This window comes from Macadamia integrifolia, chromosome 6 (assembly GCF_013358625.1).
Source record: "Macadamia integrifolia cultivar HAES 741 chromosome 6, SCU_Mint_v3, whole genome shotgun sequence".
In the NCBI taxonomy this organism is placed as follows: Eukaryota; Viridiplantae; Streptophyta; class Magnoliopsida; order Proteales; family Proteaceae; genus Macadamia; species Macadamia integrifolia.
The window spans coordinates 20,922,753-20,950,186 of NC_056562.1; the positions used below are offsets into that span (position 1 = coordinate 20,922,753).

At 39.9% G+C, this 27,434-nt stretch overlaps 1 protein-coding gene across 1 annotated transcript in view; it reads right to left on the bottom strand.

Annotated features, from left to right (window-relative positions):
* Positions 1-11,665: 11,665 nt before the first annotated feature.
* LOC122082479 overlaps positions 11,666-27,434 on the bottom strand; it is a gene marked incomplete in the record, with an annotated part of 21,500 nt that continues 5,731 nt past the window's right edge. Inside the window, 2 exon segments of the mRNA XM_042650080.1 lie at positions 11,666-12,464; positions 13,948-14,073. Coding sequence (XP_042506014.1) covers positions 12,282-12,464; positions 13,948-14,073 — 309 coding nt within the window.

Below are 27,434 nucleotides of genomic sequence, written 5' to 3' on the forward strand. Positions count from 1 at the left end.
CGATGAATAGGTCACAAGTGTGATTGCAAGGTAAAATAATGCGGAGTAAATAAAACAAGTACAACCACAAAACACAAGATTTATAGTGGTTCGACTCAATCTGAGTCTAGTCCACTCCCTACAAGAATCCTCTTGTAAGGTATTCCACTAGTTCTTCCTTTCAGTACGGTAGGTAGGGAAGAAAACCTTTACAATCTTTTTCACGGATAAGAGTATCCTTACAAATCCCCTTTTCAGGCAGAGAGACGCCTTTACAATCTCTTTTGGAGGTAGAGAGACACTTTTACAATCTCCTTTGCAGGTAGAGAGGCACCTTACAATCTCCTTTAAGGTAGAGAAGCACCTTACACTCTTTTAAGGATAAGAGGATCCTTACAATCTCTTAAGGATGAGAGGGTCCTTACACAAGCCTAAGTACAGTCTAGACTTAATGTAAAATAGAAAATAGAGAAGTGGAATAAAAGAGGATTACCTCCGGTGTGGTGCAAATGAAATATGCAATGATGATAGAATGAATGCACCTTTTGAAGTCTTCTTTATGCTTGTAATGTAAATGCCAAGATGTAAATGAAGACTTGTAGATGGTCTTGAGTTCCTCTTGAATGTAAAATGAAGAACTTGAACTCAAGAGATGGTGTAGACCAATTCTCACTTCTAATGCTCAAATAATGCTTCTCTAAAGTTGAAATTTATTATTAATTAATAAGTAGTATTAGAGGTATTTATAGGTGAGCTTAGTGAAGCATTTTAGGCAGAAAATCAGGCTCTAACGGACATATTCTGGGACCACCGGTCGACCGCCATCGGTAGTCGGTCGACCGCCAAGAGCCGTTGAAGGTAAAATATAGTCGTTGGGGCACTTCCAGGTAGTCACCTGTAGATTGGGACTTTTAGCCGATCGACCGCCTATGGTCTTGGACAGTTCCGGTCGACCGGGGCTTCCAACCGATCGACCGCCAATATGATATACTCTGTTTTGACAGAATGCTGTCATATTGACCAGTCGTCAATGTTTTGATCAAAACTTTTCGGTCCGACTTCAGATTGATCTGAGATTAGTTGCGTTGGAATCACAACTCAATTTCCTACAACTTCTATGAAGGTTTCATCTCCTGATACTAATTTTAAGATTTCCTAAAATACCATTGAGTCAGGTTAATGTGTGTTCCACACCACTTAGAGACTTTCCATACTTGGTCAAGGTATGCTCTATGGTCATTCTAGTATGATGCAATGCACATGCATGTGGTGAGTGCATATATATATATATATATATATATGTGAAAATTACAAATTACATTAAAAGTGATCAATCTATCCTAGTGGTCTTCTTCTTCACTTGAACTTTCCACTCTTTGGCACTTTATCTTATTTTCTTCTTGTTTGCAATTCCATGTCTTTAAGCTTCATGTCTTGACATCTTGAAGCTTAAATTCTTATGATATCTTCTTCAAGCATTGATGCCAACTTGTTGATACTCTTCATTTGATGACTTCAATCTTCATTTCTTCGTTTCATTCACCAAATTCGATCTTTGATATGAAGTCTCTACAAAACAGTACTTAAAGGAAAATTGTGACATACCTTCATATGTTTGTTATCATCAAAACCAACTATAAGAGTGTGGGCATATCCCTAACACCCCTTACCACTGGTATAAATAAACTCAAAGCTCAACGTAATGAATTTTTTTAATCTAAGTTTCTTACCGGTCTGAATTCTAATATGAAGAGTGTCAAGGGTCACATACTTGATGGTGAGAGTGTTCCCACACTTGCTGATATTTCTCGTCTGCTACGCATTACTTTTGGTAAATTTGACTCCTCACCCAAGGATAATTCTGCTTCTATTACATGGTCATGGCTTTGGAGGAGGTCATGGTGGTGGTCGTCGAGGTACTGGAGACTGTGCCAATTGACAGTGCACTCATTGTGGTAAACTCAACCCTATGGTTGATATGTGTTAGGCCAAGCATGGCAAGCCAGAATGGGCAACTCAGTTGGTCAATCATGCAGTTTCTGATTGTGGTAGTGATACAGTATCCGCTGGTGACTCTACATCAGGACCCTTCCCAGGTGATAGTTCCTTTACTACTTCATGTGATATTACGGCAGTTATGGAGTCTTAAAGCATCCAATGGTACATCTTCTAGGCCTTCCTCCTCCGTTGCTCTAGCTACGTAGGTACACTTGCCTTTTACTACTACTTTTTGGATTATTGACTCCGAGGCCTCTACCCATATGACTGGCGAGTCTTCCTTATTTACATATTTTAGTAATAATTCTCGTTCTTCCTCTGTGATACTTGCTAATGGGTCATCCACCATAGTTTTTAGTTATGGTACAGTTTATCCAACCTCTTCCCTTAGTGTTTCCTCTGTATTACATGCCCCTCAGTTTTCATTAAGTGTTCTTTCGGTTAGTCAACTAACTAAATACTTAAATTGTTATGTGCACTTTCCCTTACTCATAGTGTTTTTCAAGATCTTCACACAAGGAAGATAATTGGTGGAGGACATGATTATACTACCTCAATTATGGTGCTCCTGCTTCTGTTGCTACTACTTCTGTTGGTGGGGTGACTCCTTTCCACTGGTATTGTCGTTTAAGTCATCAGTCTTTATTTAGGTTAAAGTTGCTATTTCCTGCTTTCAAGTTTGCATCTAGGTTAGAGTGTGAAGGTTACGAGTTAGGAAAACACCATCGTGTGTCTTTTCTTTATCGTTTTGTGGCTAGTAGTCTGTCTTTATTTTCTTTAGTCTATTCAAATAGATGGGGTCCTTGTAGTGTCAAGAACAAGCATGGTTTATGTATTTTGTTACCTTTGTGGATGATCATTTCTACATCACATGGTTGTACCTCTTGAAGGATCGTTCAGAGTTTTTGTCAGTTTTCAAAATTTTTTATAATGAAATAAAGACTCAATTTGGCACTTCTATTAAAGTTTTTCATTTTGATAATGCTTTGGAATATGTTCAACATGAGATTTTTGAGTTTTGTGCTGCCCATGGTATGATTCACCAGACCAGTTGTTCCTACACTCCACAACAAAATGAAGTGGCAGAATGGAAAAATAGACATCTTCTAGAGGTTACATGTGCTTATCATGTTACATTTTCCTGCTCAAAAGTAATTTTGGTGTGATGGGATGTTAATTGCATGTTATTTAATTAATCGTATGCACTACTCTGTTCTTGCCAAGCCTCATTTCTCTATTGTTTTTCCTGGCTTATCCACCTTCGTTTTACCTCCCCGTGTTTTTGGGTGTCTCTGCTTTGTCCATAACTTACTCTTATCTTTTGATAAGCTTTCCCCTAGGTCTATCAAGTGTATTTTCCTAGGTTATCCTCGCACCTAGAAAGGGGATAGGTGTTATGGCCCTGTCTCTCATAGGTATTTTGCGTGTTGATGTCATCTTCTTTGTGAGGAGCTCTTGCTACTCTCCGTCTCTTCTAGGGATGAGTGGCACACTATTATTGCTCCTCCTATTCTTACTTTAGTCACATATCTTAATGCTCCTAGTGTTCAATCTAGATGACCCCTATAGGTATATCAACGCAAGAACAAGAAAGTGCAATAGGATGGGGTTTATACTGCTCCTAAGTTTTCACCACGTCTGACGTCTACTAGCTTCTTCCTTTGGTGAAGCTCCACCTACTTCATTGCCTCCTGACTTACCAGTCGCATTGCGTAAATGTACACATTCTTGTACTCAAAAGTCTATAGTGTGTCTCCTATTGAAAAGTTTTTTTCTCTTTCCCATCTTCTTTTTTCTGTTCATAGTCTTGCCTTGTCATTAACTACCTCTACTATACCTAAGCATCATATGGAGGCCCTTCATCATCCTCCTTGGAAGGCTGCCATTGATGTTGAAATGGATACTCAAACATGTAACACCTGGAGTTTGGTAGATTTTCCTCCTGGTAAGGGCTTGGTTAAGTGTAGCTGGGATCACACTATTAAGTACATTCCTGATGGCTTTGTTGAGCGGCTCAAGGCCTGTCTAGTTGCCAAGGGCTATACCCAGACTTATGGGGCTGACTACTTTGAGTCTCTCTCCTATTCGTATACTTATTTCTATAGTTGTTAACTTTGATTCATAGATGTTTCAGTTAGATAGTAAAAACGCATTTCTATATAGTGATTTGGCTGATGAGATGTATATGGAGTAGCCTCTGGGTTATGTTGCTCAGGGGTAGGATATTACTCATATTTGCAAGTTCCGTAAGGCTATTTATGGTCTTAAACAGTCGCACAGAGCATGGTTTGACAATTTTAATGCTACAATGATGTCTTGTGGTTTTTCACAATGCTATGGAGATCACTCCATGTTTGTCGATGTGGCGGTCAACTGGTTGTCTTGATTGTCTATGTGGATGACTTTACCATTTCTAGTGATGATGTGGCTGGTATTACAGAGGCAAAAACCTATTTGCAATAGCATTTTCAGACCAAGGATCTAGGAGATAACTATTTTTCTTGGTATTGAGGTTGTGAGAAGCAAGAAATTCATCAGTCGGTCTCAACGCAAGTATGTCTTAGATCTCTTATCTGATACTTCTATGCTTGCATCCAAGCCAGTGGATATTCCAATGGACCATCATCAGAAGTATGGTGTCGATGATGGTGATCCTCTTGATGTTCATCAGTATAGGAGTTTGGTAGGTAAACTGTTACATCTTAAAATTACCAAACCAGATATTTCTTTTGTAGTTGGAGTACTCTTAGTTCATGCCGCCTCCTCATAAAGCTCATTACTCGAAAGGTGCCCCTGGTAAAGGTTTGATTTATCATCCTAATAAGCATATGGAGTTGGTTGCCTTTTCTGATGCTGATTGGGCTGGTTCAGCCAATGTTCATCATTCGACTACAGGATATTGTACGTTTGTTGGGGGTAATCTGGTTACTTGGCAGAGCAAGAAATATATGACAACTGCAGGGTCAAGTTCTGAGGCATAGTATAGGGCCATGACCCATACTACTGCCGAGCTAATGTGGCTCATGTTGCTTCTTCTTGAGATGGGTTTTCTTGTGCCTACACCCATGAAGATGTATTGTGATAACCAAGCTGCTATGTATATTTCTAGCAATCCAATCTATCATGAACGGACCAAACACATTTAGGTGGACTATCATTTTGTTCGAGATGCCGTGCTGAAGAAGCTAGTTGAGACTCCATTTGTTTCTTCTTCAGATCAGCTAGCCAATATATTTACTAATTTCTTGTTTGCCCCTAGTTCTCGCAATTGTTGTAACAAGCTGAGCACGGGTGGCCTATATGCCCTAGCTTGAGGGGGACTATTGAAGTTCTAGGAACAGTTTTGTCCTATCAGGCTTAGTGTCCCTTTTATCATTGTAACAAGTAGGTTAGGGGTATTTTAGACCTCTAACCTAACTCTCTTGTAAGTCATATATATATATATATATATATTAGGAGGAGGAGTCTGCGATTGTGACCTAACACACACAATCGCAGGCTGCCTCTCCTGACCATTGGATGGCCTCTTCTCTTCTCTTTTCTTTCTTCCTTTCCTTCTCTTTCTTCTTGTTTTCTCTTGGTTTGGTTACTTTTTTTTTTGGGGGGGGCTTGGAAAAGGGGAACTGACTTCGTAGATATTGACTCAATAGATATACAAGAAAATAGGAAGTACTGAAATAAAAACTAAGATATAATATCCTAACAAATATTGGCAGCATCTTACCCCTGTCAGCTACCAAAGTGGTCCCACAAAAGATCTTCATGAATAGTGTGCCATGTGAACTGTGTCGTGTGACCTCTTCATGAACAGTACTATGTGAACAGTCTCACGGGACAACTGTTCATGAACAATGTTTTGGTCCATTTCTATATGCTCTGATCTACTTCAACACTCCTTTTCTAATTCATCCATAAAAATTGGTTGATATAGTCTTCAGAGAGAGTTCTTCCCCCTTGGTGCCACTGACAAATACTAGAGATATTGTTGGAAAGGATCTTTAGCCCTCCGCATCCAGAGACCAACCATCTCAGTTGCTGAATTAAATTTTTTTCCCCATTTTTGAGGATAGGTCAATAAGATATATTTTATGTGTAGTATCAATAAGATACTTATTGAAGTGAAAAGGAAAGGGAGTGATCATGGATTCCAAGGGTAAAGATTTAAATAGCCAAAAACAAAAGTTGAAACCATTTCAAGGGATTTTCTTTTGATAGAATAATAAAATTTTATTGGAGCCTTCTCTCATCAAATTGACCTCTCATTATTCATCAGTCATCAGTCATCACTCAAGTATTCAATTTTTATGATGATATCCCAACTTTGTTTATGGTCCTCCCATCTGATATCCTTATTATCATTACAGTTTGATGCCCAAAAAGATAAATTGTTAACAATTTTCCTACAATATGGTCAGTAGAGGTCTCACACTTTTATCTTTTGATGCAGATAGACATCGGATTAATTAGGGTTAATAATGTAATTTGATTTTTTTTCTTTCATCTTTATCTTGATAGAGTCATAATGGCAAGTTAGAGTTTGTTCCAGTTATTGAGTCTATTTTAGAGTTAGCTTTTGCTTTCAGTTTCAAAATTGGATTAGGATTTCTTTTGTTTAATACTATAAAAGAGCATGTACCCAACGATTGGGATTAGAGATTTTTGAGTGAAAAGTTATTGTGGGTTGAAATCAATGGCTGTCATCTTCTTTGCATTACTGTTCTACTTCATATCTCCTCTCATTCATCTTCCTACGAATTCATATAGCTATCCCTTTTATTTCCTACTAAATACAAACCGCTAGGTTTGAGAACTTAGGATCGATCTCAATCATGTTTAATCCATATGGACTGAGATTTTGGGTGAAGGAATCTCTTACTTGGGCAACCCTGGCTCCTGAACTCCCTTCCATCATGTGATTAAACCTTAGTTTCAAATTCGAACCTAACGCTATCATTAGACTTTAGTTTCAGATCTCTGAAATTCTTTCCATGCTTTCTGTTTAGGGAGACCATGAGTTACCCTTAAGAGTGCCGTGAGTTGTGATTCCTCCATCCTATATTCTAGGTTCATTTGAGCTCTTGTGAGGAAGAACCCCTCCTTTATCAAGATTCCTTGTTGCTATTCTATCCGTCTATCATGAGATAGACGAAGCTTCCTTATTCTTATTACTAGAAGGTCCTTTTATCTTCCTTTTTTATTTTTTATTTTTTATTTTTTATGAATAAATAAAACACAAGGAGAAAATGAAAATACAAGGGGAAAATTGGGGGGAGGGGAGGCTTAAGCCAACAAGGAAAAGCCAGCCCCAAGGGGAACAAAGCAAGAAGCTATAAAAAAAAAAGCAAAAGCAACTACAATAAACCAAATAAGCTACTACATCAAGGAGTCAGGAAGGCTCAGGGACAAGGGGGAAGGCCAGGCATTAGGGGGTAGGAAAGGGGCAGGGCATAAGGTTCCAGGAGGAGAGAATATGAGAGTTTCTACCGGAGTTAGAGACCAAGTGGGAGCGGACGGAGTGAAAGGATTAGATTTTGGAGATAACATCAAAGAAGATAGCTAATCAAATCTTAGCCGGGGATTGGGATTTGGAAGACCATCTACAAGTGTTACATTCCATCCAAAGGTGGTTAATAGTAGCAGAGAAAGCTAGTTTTCCAATGGTATCACAAATGGAAAAGCCCACAAAAGTCATGTCAACCCAAATCCATTCCCTATCAAAAGGGAGAATTGACCTAGTAGAAGGCTAGCAGAGGCAAGAACAGTTTTCCAAACCAAAGAGGAGAGAGGGCAAGAGAAGAAAAGGTGAGAAATGTCCTCATGGCCAAGGGGGTAGAGGCAGCAGGAGGGATTGACAAGGATGTGTCGAAAGAGAACGAAAGATTGAGTAGGGAGGCAGTTAAAGAGGCAACGCCAAGTGGTAAAGCTGTGGCGGACCTTTGAACCGAACAAGATTACGCCAAGGAACGATAGGGCTAGAGGATCTCACAAAGGACCAAGTAGAGGCAAAAGAAAACAACCCAATGGAAGAGGGGAGCCAAGTGCACTTATCGTCCCTACCACGGTGGCCAGGGGGATGGGAGGAAGAAAGGCCTAGAGATCCGTAAGAGGTGGGGGAGACAGAGGGGGTCCCCAGCCCTGGGGGAAGAGAATGGTAGAAACAAGGGAGGATTTGGGAAGGCCAGAGGAATAGATAGTCTTGGGAGAGACAAGAGAGGAGAGGATACCAGAAGGGTGCTAGGGGTCCAACCAAAGGGAGGTTGACTGTCCATTACCGATAACAAAGGTAATGGCAGTAAGGGCGAGAGTCCTGAGGCTAAGGATTTTACACCAAATCTAGGAAGCATCCGAGGGAACAGAGCAAGTCCAAAGGGAATTGTGGGAAAGAGTAGATGTATAGATCCAATCAACCCAAGTACCTTGCTGCATGGAGGCAAGTTTCCAGATGAGCTTTAAGGTGCCCACAGAGTTGACTTCTTTAATTCTTCTGATACCAAGGCCACCTTTGGACTTAGGCAGGCATACCTTATCCCAAGACATAGGGTGAAGGAACTTCAAGGTATCGGAACCCTTCCAGAGGAAGGAACTGAAGAGACTCTCAATAGACTGGATGGTAGAAAAAGGAAGTACAAAGATCCCAGTCTAGTAGAGGGAAAGAGATTGGAGATCTTATCTGATTAGAATAAGCCGACCAACATAGGAGAGAATCTTGCCTTTCCAAAGTTGGAGCCTCTTCCTAAGGAGATCAAGTCTGGGGGAACAATGATAAGCTGAGAGCCTAAAAGAGATGAGAGGGAGGCCTAAGTATTTGACTGGCAAGGAGCCCAAGGAGAAGCCAATAATACCAAGAAGGTGGGATTGAGCCTCAGAAGAGACACCAGAGAGGAAAAGGTTAGACTTGAGAAGATTAATACGGAGGCCAGAGAGAGAGACTCAGAGGAGTGGAGGGAGGACATAATGGTAGAAATAGAGAGGGTCAGGCTTAGAGAAGATCATGATGTCATTAGCAAACGCCAAGTGGGAGAGACAGAGGGGTTTACATTTAGGAATAGGGGAGATGAGGTGGACATCAGTGGCTGATTGGATAGAGCGAGAGAGGATTTCAAGAGATAGAGAGAAGAGAAAGGGGGAAAGGGGACAGCCCTGGTGAATACCTCGACCAGAGGGGAAGTAACCAGCAGGGCTACCATTGATGAGAACCGAGAAATGGGGGGAGGAGATACAACAATGGATCCAGTGGACAAAGGAAGGAGGGAAAGACATTTAAAGGAATTTAGAAATAAAATCCCAACTGATAGAATCAAAAGCCTTATGAATGTCAATCTTGAGGAGAGCAGAAGGTGAGTGATTTTTCTTGTCAAAACCCCTAATAATCTCATGGTAGAGGATGATATTATCAGCAATGCTTCTCCCAACAATGAAAGCAAATTGGTTAGGACTCACAAGAGAGTCAATAACTTTACCAATCCTAATGGCTAGGATTTTGACAATAAACTTGTAAAGAATATTACAGAGGGAGATTGGTCTGAAATCATTCATAGTTTTAGCATCTTCATTCTTTGGGATGAGGCAAAGGAATGTGTGATTGATTCCCTTGATCTGGGAAGGATTGAAGAAGAAGCTCCTAACAGCCAGAATGAGGTCGTTGCGGATGATGTTCCAGTAGGAAGAAAAGAAACATATACTAAAGCCATCAAGGCCAGGGGCTCTATTGGCCTTATGAGAGAGGATGGCAGAAAGAATTCATCATTAGAAGGAATGGAGGTAAGGGAAGGAATGAGCTCATCAGGAACTAATTTGTTGAGAAAGTGGGGGGGATAAGAGGGGTGGGGTGGATAGGATGGGAGAAGATACCAATAAAATGAGTGACAACTTTAGTTTTGATTTCCTTAAGAGTAAGGAGCTCAGCCCCAGAAGGAGAGATGAGCTTTGGAATGGAGTTCACATTGGATCTAGCTTTGAGAGGATGATGGAAGAACGCAGAGTTAGAATCCCCAAGGTCAAGCCACTTGATGCGGGCTTTTTGATGGAGGAAACTCTCTTCTTGGGCAAGAAGTAAGGCAGGCCAGGACGGGGTTATGCAAGTCAATCTAGATTTTATATTGGATAGAGAGGAGCTTGTCACGGTAAGAGGAGACACGAGAAGAGATATTGGCAAAGTTGGAGGAGTTCTAGAGCTTAAGGGCAAATTTGACAGATTTGAGCTTTTTAGCAAAAGCAAGAAGAGGAGAAGAGGAGGGAAGAATATGAATGAGACAGGCCTTCTGAACAACGGGGAGAAAATCAGGGTGCGAGGTCCAAAAATCAAAGAATTTAAAGGGTTTAGGATCGAAGGAATAGAAGGGAAGAACATGGATGTTGATGGGACTATGATCCGAAATACCTGGGAGATTAAAGCAGGCATGGGAAGAAGGAAAGGAGTCAAGCCAAGCTTTATTGACAAAAGCACGATCAAGCTTACAAGCAACACGAAGATTACCAGCTCTTCGGTTATGCCGGGAGAGCTTGGTGCCAAACCATCGAAGGTCACTAAGGCGAAGATTGTCTATACAGTCATTGAAGGCATCCACAACAAGAGGTCCAATAGGGTTGCCCCCATGCTACTCATGACTGAAGCCGATGACATTGAAATCACCCCCAACCCCCCCCCCCCCCAAGATCTAGAGCCAGTAGAGGGGGCAAATGAAAGGAGATTAGACCAAAGAGGGAGACGAAGAGAGGCAAGGTTATGGGCATAGATGATCGAGAAGAAGCAAATGAAGAAACCAGAAGAGTGAGAAATGGAGAGATGGACAACTTGAATAGAGGAGGAGAGAGTAGAGACTGAGAGAAGAGAGGAATTCCAAAGAATCCAAATTCTACCATTGGGGCTATGAAGGTAGTTAGTATCAAAGGACTAGGAGGGAGCAAGGGATGAGGCAACGCGAGAAGCATTAGCCTCAAGGACACGGATCTGAAGGAGGCAACAGAGGTTGGACTTGGAGGAGCGGATCCAGGATCGAAGCTCAGCTTGCTTGGCCAAGGAATTGAGCTCCCGACCATTCCAAGTAGTCCAAGGAATCATGTTGAACTGGAGGGTGAGGGCATCAAATGCTCAGAAGAGCAGGAGGGACTGGATGGGGTTTGCTTGGCGTTAGGTCTAAAGGTAGACTTGGCAACAGGTTTGGGTTTGGAGTTGTGAGTGGCTTTGTTGCGCAAAGAGGTTTTGTTTTGTTTAGTAACAAAAAAACCCCGAATCTACTCGATTTTATGATTCAAACTCAAAGATAAAGCCCAATTACACACAACCGCATTACGTAACCCCGCAGCAACGCAGGACCAATGAATGTACACAAGGACATCAACTTGTATAAGATTTTTCATTTCATAGGGTAGAAGGGTGGGGAGTATGTATACTCACTTGTGAGGTTTGCAAAACCATTTATCATTTATTATTCAAAATCCTTCGAAAAGATCGAGACCTGGATCGCTATTTCAATTGGGGATACTTGAAGCTTTGAATTTCCTTTTAGAACTTTATTTTGTACTTGTTTACCATTATCTCTTTGGGTTGTATATGACAAAAGGCATGGCTGGACGAGGAAAAGAATCCATCCTTTTTACAAAGGTTGATTTTCTCCCTCAGTGGCACTTGTATGACATAGAGAGATGCCATCACTTAATCATTTTGCAAGAAACAGATCCCCAAAAATTATAACGAAAAATAAAAAAATGTACTATTTCTCAGTAAAAGTAGCTGTAGATCAATACAAGTTCCTTCGCTTTGTAGTCACAGATAGCAATCACCTCCCAGATATCAGAACAGCTCCCCAGGAGATACAAGTTTTGAGGATGATGTTTTGAGCACGTCTGATTCTAAAAGCTGGTCATCAGCTGACATATGACAATTTTACAGAGGACACTTATCCATACAGAGGCCTTCTTCGTTTAGCAGATCTCTATGTAAAGAGCATAACTTCTGCAGAAAGCTCAGCTCAGTCCATAAAATGTTCAAAGAGAGAAGCGCGTGTTGGTAATAACAGCAGTAGGACCAAGATGAGGCAGTAGCCCAAAGTATACAATTTCCTATATCTTCCATCCATTCTTCAGATAGGGAGCAATTATAAAAATTTAACATACAGAACCATTCCTACAATCAATTTTATAATTTACATGAGAAGCAGAAACAAGAAACACGTCATGAACATGAAACAAGGAGGCAAACAAAATTGTCAGCTCACCTCTTTCCTTTTTTCTCTTCATTCTTCTCATTATCTGGGGAACATCAAGAAATGAACCAAAACCACCCAGGGCTCTCTCCCCCTCTCTCATTTCTCTTCGAATTCCACATCAATAAAATCTGGTCCCGATGTTGATGAGTTAGTGCCTCTACCACCACCTCTTGAGGAAAAGTCACCTTTCGGCTGCCAAACAATGTTCCCACATCCTGCACAACGAATTACTTGGCTCTTGGATCCCCTGAACTTCCGTCTGCATGCTGGACAAGATCCCTGATCAAGTATTTTGGGAAGATACATATCAATGACATTATTAATCCATCTATTTGTCCAGATATTACTAAGAGCTGTACTCATTATGTAGTGAAGGCAATACTGTGGATATTTTAGAATTTAATTTCTGCCCCTGCAAGAAACCCCACCCCAAAAAAAAAGGGCCATTGTCCAACCAAGGACAGTGCAAGACAGCTCCCCAGAAGGCTGGGGCACCTCATTGTCCAACCAAGGAAAATTTCTGGACAAACAAAATCAAGGAATATGGCCAGGTTTTGCTGCAGAAACTAAGTTCAAGTATAACAAGGAGTGCTCGGCTCAGCATTTTTTATCTGCCAAATTACTTCGACTCAAAAGTCTGGATTCCCATGTAGCAGTGTTCAAAGCTTCAAATACGTTTCTGTACCAACCTCTTGTGGGAGCTATCCAAAACTAACTGAGCTAGATAAAATCCAACCATTCAGAAATAGATAAAATCCAACCACAGGACACCTTAATCTAAGCAACTGAAGCCCAGCTATGGCCTAAGATTGATTGGATATTAGTTTCGGACCCAGTGATAGGTCAAAAATTTGTTAACATGGGTTGCTTTGCTTCTTGGTTCCAGCATCTCTATACACACGTACATTTACAACCAGACCATCAAGCAATTCTGAGCATTAGAAGAGAAACATCTCAAAATATGGATTTGATAGACACCAATCACTCAGAAAAAAAAAAAAACCACATGAAATACTATTCAAATTTTCAAAACTAAAAGATAGCATCCCAGTTTACAAAACCATAACCAAAGAAAGAGTTGGAGCATATTACAGGGAATGCATTTGAGAAACCCTTTTATTTATTTATTTTTTTTTTGGGGGGGGGGGGGGGGGGTTGGGTGTGGTCAATGGACCACAGCATTCAAAATAGTAGAGAAGACCTAACTAATGAGCCTTCCCTTCGGATTTCTACCATAACTTTCAAGAATCAACCAAGAGAAGTGAGAACTCGAACAGTTATCAGTCAAGGTCTTTCAACTAGTCCATCCAAGCATAAACCATCAATGAAGATACAGATCAATCATCAATAGAACCTCCTAGACAACCAAAGCTAGTTATTCAATGTAAAAGGTATGAGATCCCCAAAAGGAACCTTGCAATAGTAAATACCAATGCAATTTCAGAATAAGTTATCAGTCCAGGTAAGTCTTACAAATAGTCCATCCAAGCATAAACCATCAATGATGATACAGATCAATCATCAATAGCACCTCCTACTTTCCTAGACAACCAAAGCTAATTATTCAATGTAAAAAAAAGGTCTGGGATCCCCAAAAGGAACCTTGCAATAGTAGATACCAATGCAATTTCAGAATACATTTAGACGAGGCATATGATACCAATGGGGAGTAAAATTAGTAATTAAACTTCATTAATTAATCATCCCCACATGCTATCTCATCCAAACTTAAATTAATGCAAGGTTCAGTGCAATAAAATACCTGGATTACTAAGTTATTTGCGACAGCTCCAATTACAAGAGGAGCAGCAAAGGGCAATACCCATGTTGCAAAAATCATGAACCGAAATAGCCATCCAGATAATGCAAACCAAATGAAGAAGATCGTCTACAGATAAACAATTGCAAAGTGAGCCATTGTAAACCAAAAGAAGATCATCATCTACAGCTAAGCAATTGCAAAGTGAGCTGATGTAAACCAAAAGAAGAAGATCGTCTACAGATAAGCAATGCAAACTGAGCTGACACAAATTATAAAAGCTGAGGCTACAATAATTAAGAATTGAAGCAGCAATCTATACAACAAAATTACACTTAAAACAGCAATCTAGATAACGGAATAAGAAGGCATAGATCATCTACAGGTAATCAAAACAATGCAAAATGAACTCAAAGAAGCTATATAAGGCTATAAGCTAAAAATGAAAAAAAGGAAAATGGAAGCACAAAATATTATGGTTTCCCATGCTTCATGCAGTATAATTTCTGAATATTAGCACTCGAAAGTTCTAATGTGTTGAATGATGTACCCAATGCAGATCAAAATAGAAGATGGTGGTAGGTAAGAATTGTTCTGGAGAAAAAGAAACTAGCTTTTAACTCTCAGCCATTGACAACCATGGAATTGAGACATTATCAAATCTCTTGCAAACGGCACTTGGAGATTCTGATAGGTACCATCTTTTCTTCTCACATTTGGCTCAGAGCCTCGGACAACTCAACATCTTTTTTTCCCCCTTTTTTGATAGGTCAGACAACATCATTGACTAGCGATAAGGGAACAACATAAACAGAAAGGGGAGACAGTGGATGCCAAACTCACAGGTGAGGTGGCAAAAATACAACAACAAAAATAACAGAAAGAATGGCAGCATGAGATGAAGGATATGACAGAGAAGTAGAGAACTAGAGGTGGTAGTAAAAAAAGTTCAGGGAAGGAACTCATTGTAACAAGATTATGTACGGAAGACCTTCTCCATTTTACATGCCTGCTGGAACAAAAAGTATGATAGGAGAAAGCAAAACATAAGGGTTTTAACTAAAGTGTCAAGTATCAGTAATGATGTCCAGCCCAAAAGCCCAAGCTATTGGGTGGAAAGGTGATGTAGATCGAAGCTTGCAAAAGAAGGGCGCTGCCAGTTCCATCAAACCAGACCAGGCAGCCCCAATGTTGGCACATCAAGCCAACTCAAAACCAGAATTTACTGTGCATGCAAACAGTACACGTGAACAGTAATTTGGTCCCTTTTTTGTGTTAACAAGTAGCCAAAGTTAGTTTTAGTATTCTAGAATAGTCCGTATTGTTCTATGTTAGTTGCTTAGTAGACAACTTAGTAGTTAGTTGCCTAAGCTACTTAGTTTACCTTTTCACTTTTGTTTCTAAATTGCAAGGTTGTGCCTAGCCTACTTAAAGAGACCTTTGTAATCAATTGAAGAAGTTAATGGAGAATGAGTTAGAGATGGCTTGTGTTGTTCCGCTGTGGGATGCAGTTGGGTGAGATGCCCAAAACCTAACATTCTTCTTCCCCCTTCTCAACCCTCCATCAATTTCTTTCTTCTTCTCTCTTATTTTCTGTTTCAGAATTTGTGAGAGAGTGTTTGAGAGTTATTTGAAGACCTGAAGTTCAGCCTACAAATCAGTTCAAGTACAACCAAGGAGATCAGAATCGATTCCATCCATTGATGGAGGGCCTTAGGGAAGAAAGAGAATGTCAGAGTAAGGAGGGGGAAGAAAGGGAAGCACACAATCACATATTGCAAAGACCCAACCAATTTCATTCAATATTCAAAACATTCTAACATGCCCATCGGTTACAGCCAATATATAGGAAAGTAAGGACATGAAATCAGAAACTCTACTAAAATAGTATCTAGCCTAAACTAGGAAGCAACCACAAAAGGAAATTAATGTAAGGAAATAAATTCTAAATCCTACATTCAAATTTGGAAAATAAAAGGCATGAAATAAAAGAAAAGTAACTACTAATTTTATTTCCAACCCTTGTTGGACCAAAACCCAAGGTTGGACTGGTTCTTCTTGGCCCTTGGCATCCAAATCCGGTCATGTTGGTCCAATCAGGTAAGTGCAGCTGTATCTGCATCAACTCTCCTCCTCTGAAAAGAACTCAACTCCGTCGAGTTAGGAAAAGGACCAAGGAGACCATCTGAAGGAATACGTTGAATGAGGAATGATCCCACCATCTTCTTAAGCTTAATTTCAGGGAGATCTTTGGCAAGATGAAACTTCACAGTCTTGTTGGCATGCTTGAAGGCATAGGTGTTGGCATAGCCACAATGCTGTACTTTCTAATCGAACAACCAAGGTTGACCAAGAAGGATATGGCACATCTTCAGAGGGAGGATGTCACATTGGACTGTATCCTTCCACCAATAGAGTATGTGACCAAACACTTATCTATGATCTTGAGATTAATGTTGTTCACCCAAGCAACCTTGTAAGGATTCGAATGTGGCTCTATCTTCAATCCTAGCTTACAAACAGCGTCTTCAGAGACAACATTAGTGCAACTACCTCCATCAATGAACAACGTTAACAACTGGTCATTGCACTTCACACGAGCCTGGAAAATACTACTGCGGTGCCAATCTTCATTGTCAATGACTTTCTGAGTGGTCAACACATGACGAATGACATAAAAGGGATGTTGGTCCTCATCACTGAGAATGTCATTGACTTCAGCTGACGCACGCTCTTCTCTTAAATCAATTGTGTCAGAACCAAGTTGCTCTTTAGGAATATGATATAGGAGAATCCTTATCAACAAAAGCAACCAAACGACTGGGACATTGAGCACTGATATGTCCAAATCCATTGCAAGAGTAGCACCGAACTGTAAACTTTGTTGCATTAGAAGGTTTCTGAACCACGTCGAGTGGGTGAGTGTGGACGAGTAGGCCGTGAAGATGACAATCAGAAGCATGTCGAGGTGGAGAATACAGTCGACTAGGTCGTGAAGAGGCTATAGATGTAGCACTAGCCCGTGGTTTGCTAGATGACCTTTCTTGGGTAGGAGGCTATTGCAAAATGGAACTAGTACCTTGAGGAAAAGTATCTGCAAAACTTATCCGACTGTATGAGCATTTCAGGCTTTCCTCAACCTGATACGCTACTTGCACGACATCTTCCATTGTAGGCAGTCGACTAAATGCAAGTGCAGCACTAAGTTGAGGGCGCAAACCATTGCGAAATTGTGCTACTAATACTTCTTCATCCCACTCAAAATCAGAACGAGTGGTCAAATAATAAGATCTCGCAACATATTCTTCAATGGTCAAATTCTCCTATTTCAAGTGTGCAAACCTGAGATGCATGCGTTGCTTGTAATCAGAAGGCAAGAATCTCTGGTTCATGACTTCATGCATTTCAACCCAAGTAGTGACTAAACCAATGCCTTAGGTTCGGTTCTGTTGTTGCTTGACCCACCAGACTCGGGCCATGCCTTTTAATTTATCCTCTGCAAATAGGATCTTTCGGGCCTCAGTCAACCTATACCATTTGAAGAATGTCTCTAAGCTGTAAATCTAGTCAAGGTACAGTTCTGGATTGTTATCTCCAGAAAAATCGAGGAAATCCAATTTTTCTGCTCTTTCTGCTCCATCATATCTACCAGTTCCATATGATGGTGGAGGTGGTGGTGGTGGTGGTGGTGGTGGTGGTGGTGTATGATGTAGTGGTAGTGGTGGTGGTGGCAGTGGTAGTGACGGATCCCATGGAGTGGTGTTGGAAGAATCTCCAGATTGGACAAGACTCTTTCCTCTATCTGTAGCCACCAATTGATTAATAGAAACTTGCATAGATTCCATCATTGTCATAAGAGAAGTGACAATGGTAGCGAGAATATTAATTTTCATACCAGTTTCTCCTTTATAGGAATTCAGGTGCTGGATAACTTCACTGTTGGCTACCATAGTGATGATTAACAAAATAGCACTCAAAGAGTAATGGCAAGCTAGTAAATAGATGGATGCTTAAGAGGAGAGTGGCAGAATGGTAATTAAATGGAGATATTTAAGTGAGGGGCACAAGGGTAATTAGAAGGAAATCAATTAGAAACACAAGGCAAGCATAGCGTATGGGGAAGGGCAGAATTGGAAGCAATAGTAAAATAGGAAAGAAGGAAATAAAAGATAAGGAGAGGGGCAAAGTGGAAATATTAGAAAAAAAAATTAAAAGAAAGAAGTAAAGAGAAAAAAGGGCCCAAGGAATGGTTTGGTTACCGACAAAAGAAGAGAGTTCTTTCTTGCGATGGAACCAACAGGTTCTCCAACGATGGCTTCTCAGCAAGGAGGCAACGGAACTTAGAAGAGGCGTGAGCTGTGATGGGGTTCTAAGGAGGTCGACTTGAGCAGAGTTGCAACGGGAGGCATTGATGGGCAGGGAGAACTTTGAACTGCCTCTCTCCCTACTTCTTCTTTTGTTTTCTATTTCACTTTCTCTCTTCTTGTCTTCTCTACTTCTTTTGTCATTTTTCTTTTTGGTCACTCGGCAGAACACTAAAACAGGGAGGGTTTCGTAGGATTTTTTGGTTATTTATTTATTTATTTATCTTTGTTGCTATCGGAACCCTAGAAAAGGGGGTTTGGATCAAAGGAAGTTGGGAGAAAGAGCAGGACGGTGAGACAGGGAGGGTCGATTCCTCTCTGGACAAAATCGATTCTCTTTTCTTTTTCTTTATTTATTTATTTTTTTTTTTTTCTTAGTCTCGGTAGAACCAAAACATAGAATGGGAATGGAAGAAGAGAGATGGAGGGGAAGGAATGGGGATCCTTTGGCTCTAATACCAAGTTGATGGAGGGCCTTAGGGAAGAAAGGGAATGTTAGAGTAGGGGGAAAAAAGGGAAGCACACAATCACATATTGCACAAACCTTACCAATTTCATTCAATATTCAAAACATTCTAACATGCCCATCGGTTAGACAGTTACAACCAATATATAGGAAAGTAAGGACATGAAATCAGAAACTCTACAAAAATAGTACCTAGCCTAAACTAAGAAGCAACCACAAAAGGAAACTAATGCAAGGAAATAAATCCTAAATCCTACATTCAAATCTAGAAAATAAAAGGAATGAAATAAAAGACAAGTAATTACTAATTTTATTTCCATTCCTTGTTGGACCAAAACCCAGGGTTGGACCGGTTCTTCTTGGCCCTTGGCTTCCAAAGCCGGTCATGCTGGTCCAACCAAGTAAGTGCAGTTGTATTTGCATCAGCCATTGTCAGGGTTTTGGAAACTTAAATCGAAGTTCAGATCTCCCAAACCAGCTAGCAGTTCAAGCTCATCTTTTGAAGGATACCTATACAGGTTACAAGGATACCTAGACAGGTTATAAGCTCATTCCAATTTTGAGGACCATCCGATGCATGGAACCCTAGTTTCTGAAGAGTGATCAAAAGTTTCCTAATTCATGTCAACAACGTAACTCTCAACTCAACATCAAAATTGTCTCATCTTTTGAGGGTTTGTTAACCCATATAGAACCTTCATCTACTCAAAGTTTCAGCTCCATCTGAGCTACGGTTTGTGGTTAATTGAAATATTCTCTATTCAACCAGATTTTTAGATCCTATATGGGATTAGGATCACTTGTGAGTCTAGTCTTACATCAAAAGGGCATTCTCAAGGTCAAATGCTCAGCAGTTTCACACTGCCCGACCAATGTGGGACTAAAACCCCTCCCATTCCTGGCCACGGAGCGCACTCATTTGATAGACTTCCCCCAACTTTAGGGCCATGGGCCCCCACATCCCAAGCTTAATGACGTCTAACCCAAAATCCCAAGCTTCAACGTAGAGAGGCCATTCCCAAGGTCCATATGCCCAGCAGCCACCCACTACCAACCAATGTGGGACTAAAACCCCTCCCATTCTTGGGCATGGAGTGCACTTACTTGCATCAATCAGTGTAGGGTAGTATATCTATAGCCTAGTTTTAAGAAATTTCTCTAATTCAATCAAATACCCTCTTTTGTATTGGAAGACGTCTCACGTATGTCCATGCATGTGTACCAGTACTCTACGCACTATTGTGCACTATCCCAAATCTGAGTGGGAACTGACGGTTTAGATTAAAAAAAAAATGTAAGAAAGGTTGAATCAGATTTGTCTTGTGATTTTCGGAAACATCACCTGATGGAAGACTAGGTAGGAACTACCCAACCCCAGTAAGGGTCCCACAAATTCAAATCTGAAATCAGACTTAGAAACAAAGTTTGAATCTAGATGAAATAGGAGGAAGCCTACAGTTGGTTGTAGGAGCCTCTGATGTAGCTCAAATTTGGACTGAATGCTCCTTTCGTGGTGCTAAACAAACCCTTAGAATTTGGGCCTGATTGGATGGCCAGACATGGAGATATGACGTTTGGTTCCCAAATAGAAAACTAATGTAGACATTCAGGAACAGCAGCTAGGGAGCTCCATGGCCACGAAGCTTGGGTTGACTGGGCCTCTTGGGGGCTGGAAGGAAACCCCAGGGCTTGAAGATTGGCCGGCTGGTTGGGAGCTCTAGCTTGGTCAATCTCCCTCAAAACCCCAACAATAAGGCTGGTTGATCTTGGCTTGTGGACTGGTCTTTGATCAATAATCAATCACTTTCTCTCACAGCAAACAAATAAGAAAATCACAAAAAGGAAAAAGAAAATCGATGGGGGGTTGATTAAGGGTGAGGGAAGAGTTAGGGAATGGGCATCTCACCCCTCTTAGATAACAGCTATCTCAGCCATGAGTAAACACTCAAATTCATAAACTATTTTCATTATGATCAATGGGCTTTTAATAGCCTTACAAAACTTGGACATAAAGAAATAACAAAAAAAGGAAAGTAACGGACTGAAATAAGACTTTCTAATTTGTGTCTAACTTGCTAACCAATTTTTAACCAAATTCGAAACTAACAAACCATTGACAAAAAAAAAGAAACTAATTAGTTGACTAACAACATAGGAAACTAAATTAGACAATCAAAATAGAAACTAAATCCTAGGTCGCTGGAATTCTTCTCTTGAAGCTTCTTTTTCAACAATAAGGAAAGCTGTATGGATCTTCTAGAACAAAATCTGCAGGAATCTCTTCACATTAACAGTAACTCATGAACAGTGTTTTCCAGCTTTCCTTTTGGGCTGGTTAGATGGGGCCAAGGTGGGAGCTGGCTGGTCCAACATTGAACTTGGTTTGATGGGGGCCAGCAGCCCCTTCCTTGTGCAAGCTTGATCTTCATCATCACCTTCCATTGTTACATGGATAACTACCCTAATAATAATATTAATCCGATCTAAAAATCTAGATTATCTCAGGCGCAACTAGGTCCAGTGACCAAATCTATGATCAAATCTTAAATAAAGGAAACAACTGCATTATTCAAGGAAAAAATCAGATCAATGGGAGGGGAGGTAAAATAGATGAGATCGATCTACTTGGGAGGAAGAAGAGAGAAGAAAAGAAATCAAGTATGGGATACCAATGTCGTATGCACTGCTCAACAACACCAAAACTCTTATAAAAAAACATATATTCTTTACCCAAATCATCTCTAATTGATGGGGAGCATATTACATATATGAAGACCACCTAAAATTCCTAAATTGACTCATAAAAGGACTCCTACTTACTCTACACACTCAATAAAGTAAATAAACTCAAAACGAAACTCTATCTAACTATTCAGTATCCTAATCTAACTCAAACATTTAACTACTGATCCTGTGAACTAACTTTATCCCCATTTTATGGGCTCATAAATTAGGCCCATTAAAATGAAACCACAAAAAATAAAAGGCCCAACCTATAACATTAATACCAAAATGTCAATTTCAATCCATTGGACTGCTACCAGCACCTTATGGGCCTCCCAAGCTTGGATATAGGCCTCCATATAGGATAACTAATACAATTGCATCAAATATCCAATCAATGTCAGGTTTTCTCTATCTTCACGTCATCTATGTGATTCACATTTTCATTGGCAAGTGCGGTATCAAATAGTAAGTAATAAAAAGCAATTAAGCAAAAAAAAAAAATCAATTTTTTTTTCAACATACTTAAGGCTGAGTTTTGATGCAAATTTTTACTCATAGGTTGTTTAAGTGTTGATGGGGTTAACTTGAATTAGGAAAAAAAATCAGAGTAGGAAGTTCTCTATAAAAAATTGGGTTTTTTGGGTTTTCTCATCATGTGTATCGAGTGTATCGAAACTGCGTCAATCGATTCAGTCTATATCGGTTCGATACAGTATAGTATTTAAATATTTTATGTGTCAATTTTGTATCGTATTGAGATTTGAGAGGGCCAATTTCAATAACTATCGACTGTATTGAAACTTGACAACACTGTTTCAAGAACATAATAGTGATTACTAGTTGGTAGGTAGGATCAAGAACGGGTAGTATGTACCACCCTACCACTACACAAGCTAAGCGAGGAAACAAGTAGATTTTAACATGGGGCCAGAGGGGTTAGAGATGGGAATTCCTCACACGTACCAAAAGCAAAAGATAGAAAGGAATCTCTACATCATGAAGGTTGAAATTTGTGTCATAGATTTTTTTTTTTTTTCTTTTTGGGGTTGGGGTGGGGGGGGGGGTGAGGAATTTGTGTTTTAGCTGGGAGCCAGGGATTGCTTTCTAATATATAGGTTTAAATGAGTGAAATGCCCTAGTGTTCAGATAATCACCCTCACGAAACGTTACGGGGTCTTCCCCTGAATTTGAATGGATGTTGTTAAACATGTGATTTTTCTAAGAAAGGAAACCGAACAACTTTGTGATAGCTAGGTCCCGATAATTCTCTCATTAATGGAATGAGTCAAAACAATAAATATTGTTGCAGCTGCAATATTATCACTTCTTCAACAATGAAGGCTGCCTGCATTACAGCTGGACAATCAATTTCCCTCTGGATAATCTGTTATTTTGTCTATCTATAGATGACCCTACAATTGGCATTTCAGTTCGCAGGTTCACAACAATGGCCAGACACAAGTTCAAAAGCATTATTCCTCTCTGTGAATACCTTTTTTTTTCTTTTTTGGGTGGGTGGGTGGGGGGAATCATCTCTTCCTTTGATTTTGGAAGGACTCAAACCTCACTACCTCAGTATTTGTTTCTTTCCTAAGACAACAAGATGGTTCTCCAGAGGTTTTCAACAACTTACTAAACAAAAAAGACCACAGCATTGTGGGTAGGGATGTAAACGGATAGTTGAAAATCAGTATTCAATTCAAGTTTGTATCAGTTTATGGGAATCCAATATTTGAAAAAATCGATTTCCAGAAACTATCTGATTTCATTCAAAAGGTAATCAGATGCGGATAGTGTTATGTTTAAATTCGATTCATTTACATCCCAAATTTTGGGTCATGCTTACTAGGGAGCCGCAGTCAGAACTTCTGCAGAGATCTATCAAAAAAAGAACTTCTACAAAGATGTGGTGCCCAACAAATAAGTGGATAACACCACAGCACTGCACAGAAACAGAACCGACAGAAGCAACCAAAAGGGAGGATACAGGTGTGCTTCGATGGATTGACCCGAACCCGTTCAAGAGCCTGGACCAAGAACCAGATCCAAGTTTGGTGGTTGATCAGTAAGATATTTAAAATATTTATTTTATTTGGCAAAGAAATGTAATCTTTTATTTCGGGTTACTTTTTGGGGTAACTATTAGGCAAGTAGAAAATTCCAATTTTAGTTTTATTGTGTTTCTATTTTATTAGACTCTAATTTTGGAAGCAATTAGGAGTTTCTACTTCAGTTTAGGTTTTCATTAAGCTTGTTTTTATTTTGGTTTAATATAAGTTAGCATGCAACCCCAGTTATGGAGAATAATGAAAAGAAGAATAAAATTGAATGAGGTTTTTTTTTAAGCCTGCGGCGCTGTAACCATCTCCTCCCCCCCTCTTTCCTTCTTCTCTCTCTCTCTCTCTCCCCCCTTCCTCCCTGCGATCTCTCTTTCACCGACTCTTATCTCTCTCTCCCTCTCTGCTCTTTAGTCTTTTATTTCTACCATGATACAGTCCATTCATCCCTGCTGTCTAACCGGCGGTAATAGCAGTCCTTAAAGGGTTGTTTTAAAATTTCAAGTGGGGCATCGATCTGACCTGGGATTTTCTAGGGTTATTTTACCACTCCAGGACGACCCAAAGCCTAGAGTAATTGGTCCCAATCCTTTCCCTCTCGTGGGTTCAAACTTGAAATCAAGTCTGACCGCCAACAGCAGTTTCAGGTAATTTTCTTTCATGATTCAAGGGCTGTTTCAGTGGATTATTACTTGGGGCTTCGTAAAGGAATGAGTAGCGAACCTGCTCCCAAAATCATGGCTCGAATCAATCTTGCATGATGGATTCTTGTCGTTCGAACTCTTCTTCTCTCCTGCTGGATCTACCGCCTGTGACCCCCTCCCAAGGTTGAAAACGACTCATATTCTTCTCCTTATTTGAAGTAATTAATGCCCTTGACCCCACCAATCAGATTGCCCTTTCTTTCCTTAGCATTTTACACCTTGCCATTGAATTTTGTCCATTCCAGGATTACCCTCTCTCACCATACGATCCCATCTTTCTTTCATTCATTTAGTTTCCCTTATTATTACCCCTCCTTTCTCCACTATATTACCTCTTGCCATTAAGTTCAACCCATTCCTAGTTTACCCTTAGTCAATAAATCAAATCACCTTTCATGTCCCCTTTTATTCTCTAATGGCCCTATTAAAATATCTTTAATTATAAGAATGCCATCTCCAAAACTGCCATCATTTTTTAGTATTTGGTTATTGCCCTCTTGGGTGGTCCCAGTGATCCGAGTTAGGTCTTCGGGACCCACCGGTCCCGCATTAAGGGAAGCTCAAGCAATGACGCATCTAATGGATAATCCAGATAGTTGGGATGATCAGAACATTTAGGCTTGAGGTAACTTTACGTAACTTTATCACAACAAAACAACCAAACTCAGCCTTATCCCAACTAAATGGGGTTGGCCTCATGGATCCGAGCAAAGGCAAAATATTAAACATTGAACATAATAGTAAAAAGGAAAGAACACCATAATAACACAACTACTCAACAATATCCCATCTAAATGGGGTTGGCTACATGGATTCCTAGCCCTCCAAACAGGTCTTTGAGGTCATACTAGGGTCAAGACCTAAACTATGGATGTCTTTTCTCACCACTTTTCCCAGGGTTATTTGAGGCCTGCCCCGAGCTCTTTTATGTCATTCAATCTAAATCATGCCACTCCTACATATTGGCGCATCTGATACAAATACGCACCCATGGAGCAATCCATACCCATCTGGGTATCCAAACACAGATGAACCGGATCCATATTTGAGTTTTTGGTCCAGTAGGAATTTAGTAGTTATTTTATTTAGGAGAATAATATATTTACTTTATTCTATTTATTTCAGGAAGTTGAGTACGTAGGAGTTAGAGTCGGTTTAGGATGTTTTCCTTTTTTGAACTTATTTCTTTCCAACAATTGGTTCCTTTTAGAAGTCTAAGTAGGAGTTCATTTTTTTTCCCTTTAAATACTTGAATCCACCGATTAGAAAGACAGAATTGGTTTGAGTGTGTGCTTGTGTGGCCTGGCAGCCTTTGGCTGAGTGTTTCCTTGCCCCCTTTCTTGTGCAAATCTCCTCTCACTCCCCTACAACTCTAAGTTATGGGATTCCTTCCCTTCCCCTATCGGCCCTCCATCAGCATCCCAAGGGCTCCATTGAACAAGACCATGCCACCTCAGAAAACTTTCTCGGAGCTTATTATGAATCAGGAGAACTCCCAAATCAGCTCTAACAATGTCATAACTTACTTTATAATTTCCGGTTTTGCCACATATCGATCTCAAGATCCTCATATCTCCTAAACTAATTTATCTATATAACACTCATGGTTTAAAGTATGTACAATGCAATACGATACCCTTTGATATGTAGCCGACTGATACTAATACTTTAATCCTTAGCGTATCTTAGAGTATCTCTGATAGATACCTTAAATTAAGCCAACCGATACCGATACTTTAATCCTTGATGACACTTCTCAACTACCCAACATTCTGCCACATAGATCTACTCGGTCGTACAATAGTCCTATGGAATTTTCCTTTAAGCTTTAAAGAAATATGTCGATCACACCACACTCCAGGGGCATCTCTCTATTTCATCCATCCCACTTTAATTCTCTGTGAAACACCATCCTCTATATTACGTTCTTTAATTATGTAACCCCAGATATTGAAAATAATCACCTTGCGATATCTCTCTTTCCTCAATTTTCCCCATTTCGTTATCCATCTAAGTGTTGCTAAAGTTACATACCATATACTCCATCTTTGTTCTACATATCTTCAAATTATTGGATTCCAAGGTTGATCTCTAACTCCAACTTAGCATTAATCCCTATATTTATTTGAGCACCAAAACAATATCATCAACAAAAAACATACACCATGGAACCTCCTCTATAACGCTCCTAGATAAATCATCCATGTTAAGCGCAAATAAGTAAGGGCTTAAAGCTGATCCTTGATGTAACCCATTTATGATTGGAATTCACTACCTTGACCTCCCACGGTTCACACACTAGTCACCACTCCCTCATACATATTTTTAATTATTTCATTATTTCCACATACTTACTCGACACCTCTCTCTTCTCTAGTACATGCCAAATTATAACCCTCTAGGGACTCTGTGAGAGTATTTTCTAGGTTAACAAAGACCATATGAAGATCTTTTTTGCAAACTCTAAATCTTTCCATGAGCCTCCTTAGTAAGTAGATAGCTTTTTTCGTGTTCGTAACTTTATTGTTTAGAGATTTATTACCAAAACCTAAATCTTTCTTTCTTGTGGGAAAAGAAATAATAATGCATACTGAGAAACTACTAGTGCTCACATGTGGACTGAAGAGTTGAAACCAAGGATTGATATGTATCAAATGATCCTATTAGAGGATCTGCAAATCCAACAAGCAAAAGCCTCACGCCACCTATTGGACCAGCCAATCCACTACATATGACATATCAAATTGGTCCTGTTTGATACCAATACAGATTAAATCATCCGACCAAACTTATATTGATCCTTCAACGCGCAGTTGAAACCCCAATTTCTTAGAGCTGGAAAGTGATGTGCAAGTTAAAGCTTCCATTTCTTTAAATCATTTTCAAATGATTGAAGGTGTTGAAAACTCCATTACAGTTTGGGACTCTGCAAGTACTTTTGTTCTCTCAACCATAAATAACCAAAAGAAGGTACTTGCAACTTGCTAATCAAGTCCAGATTATGAGGCAGTGGTTGTTCAGTGCCTCTAGAATGAAGCATGTTTTATTTACTAATTTTATTATGTTAAAGGATAATTTACAACGCCACCCCCTAGAGAATGCCAATATTATAGAGACACCTTTTCTCTTTCACCAAATTAGACTCAGACCCCCTACCGTCAATTACGGTTAA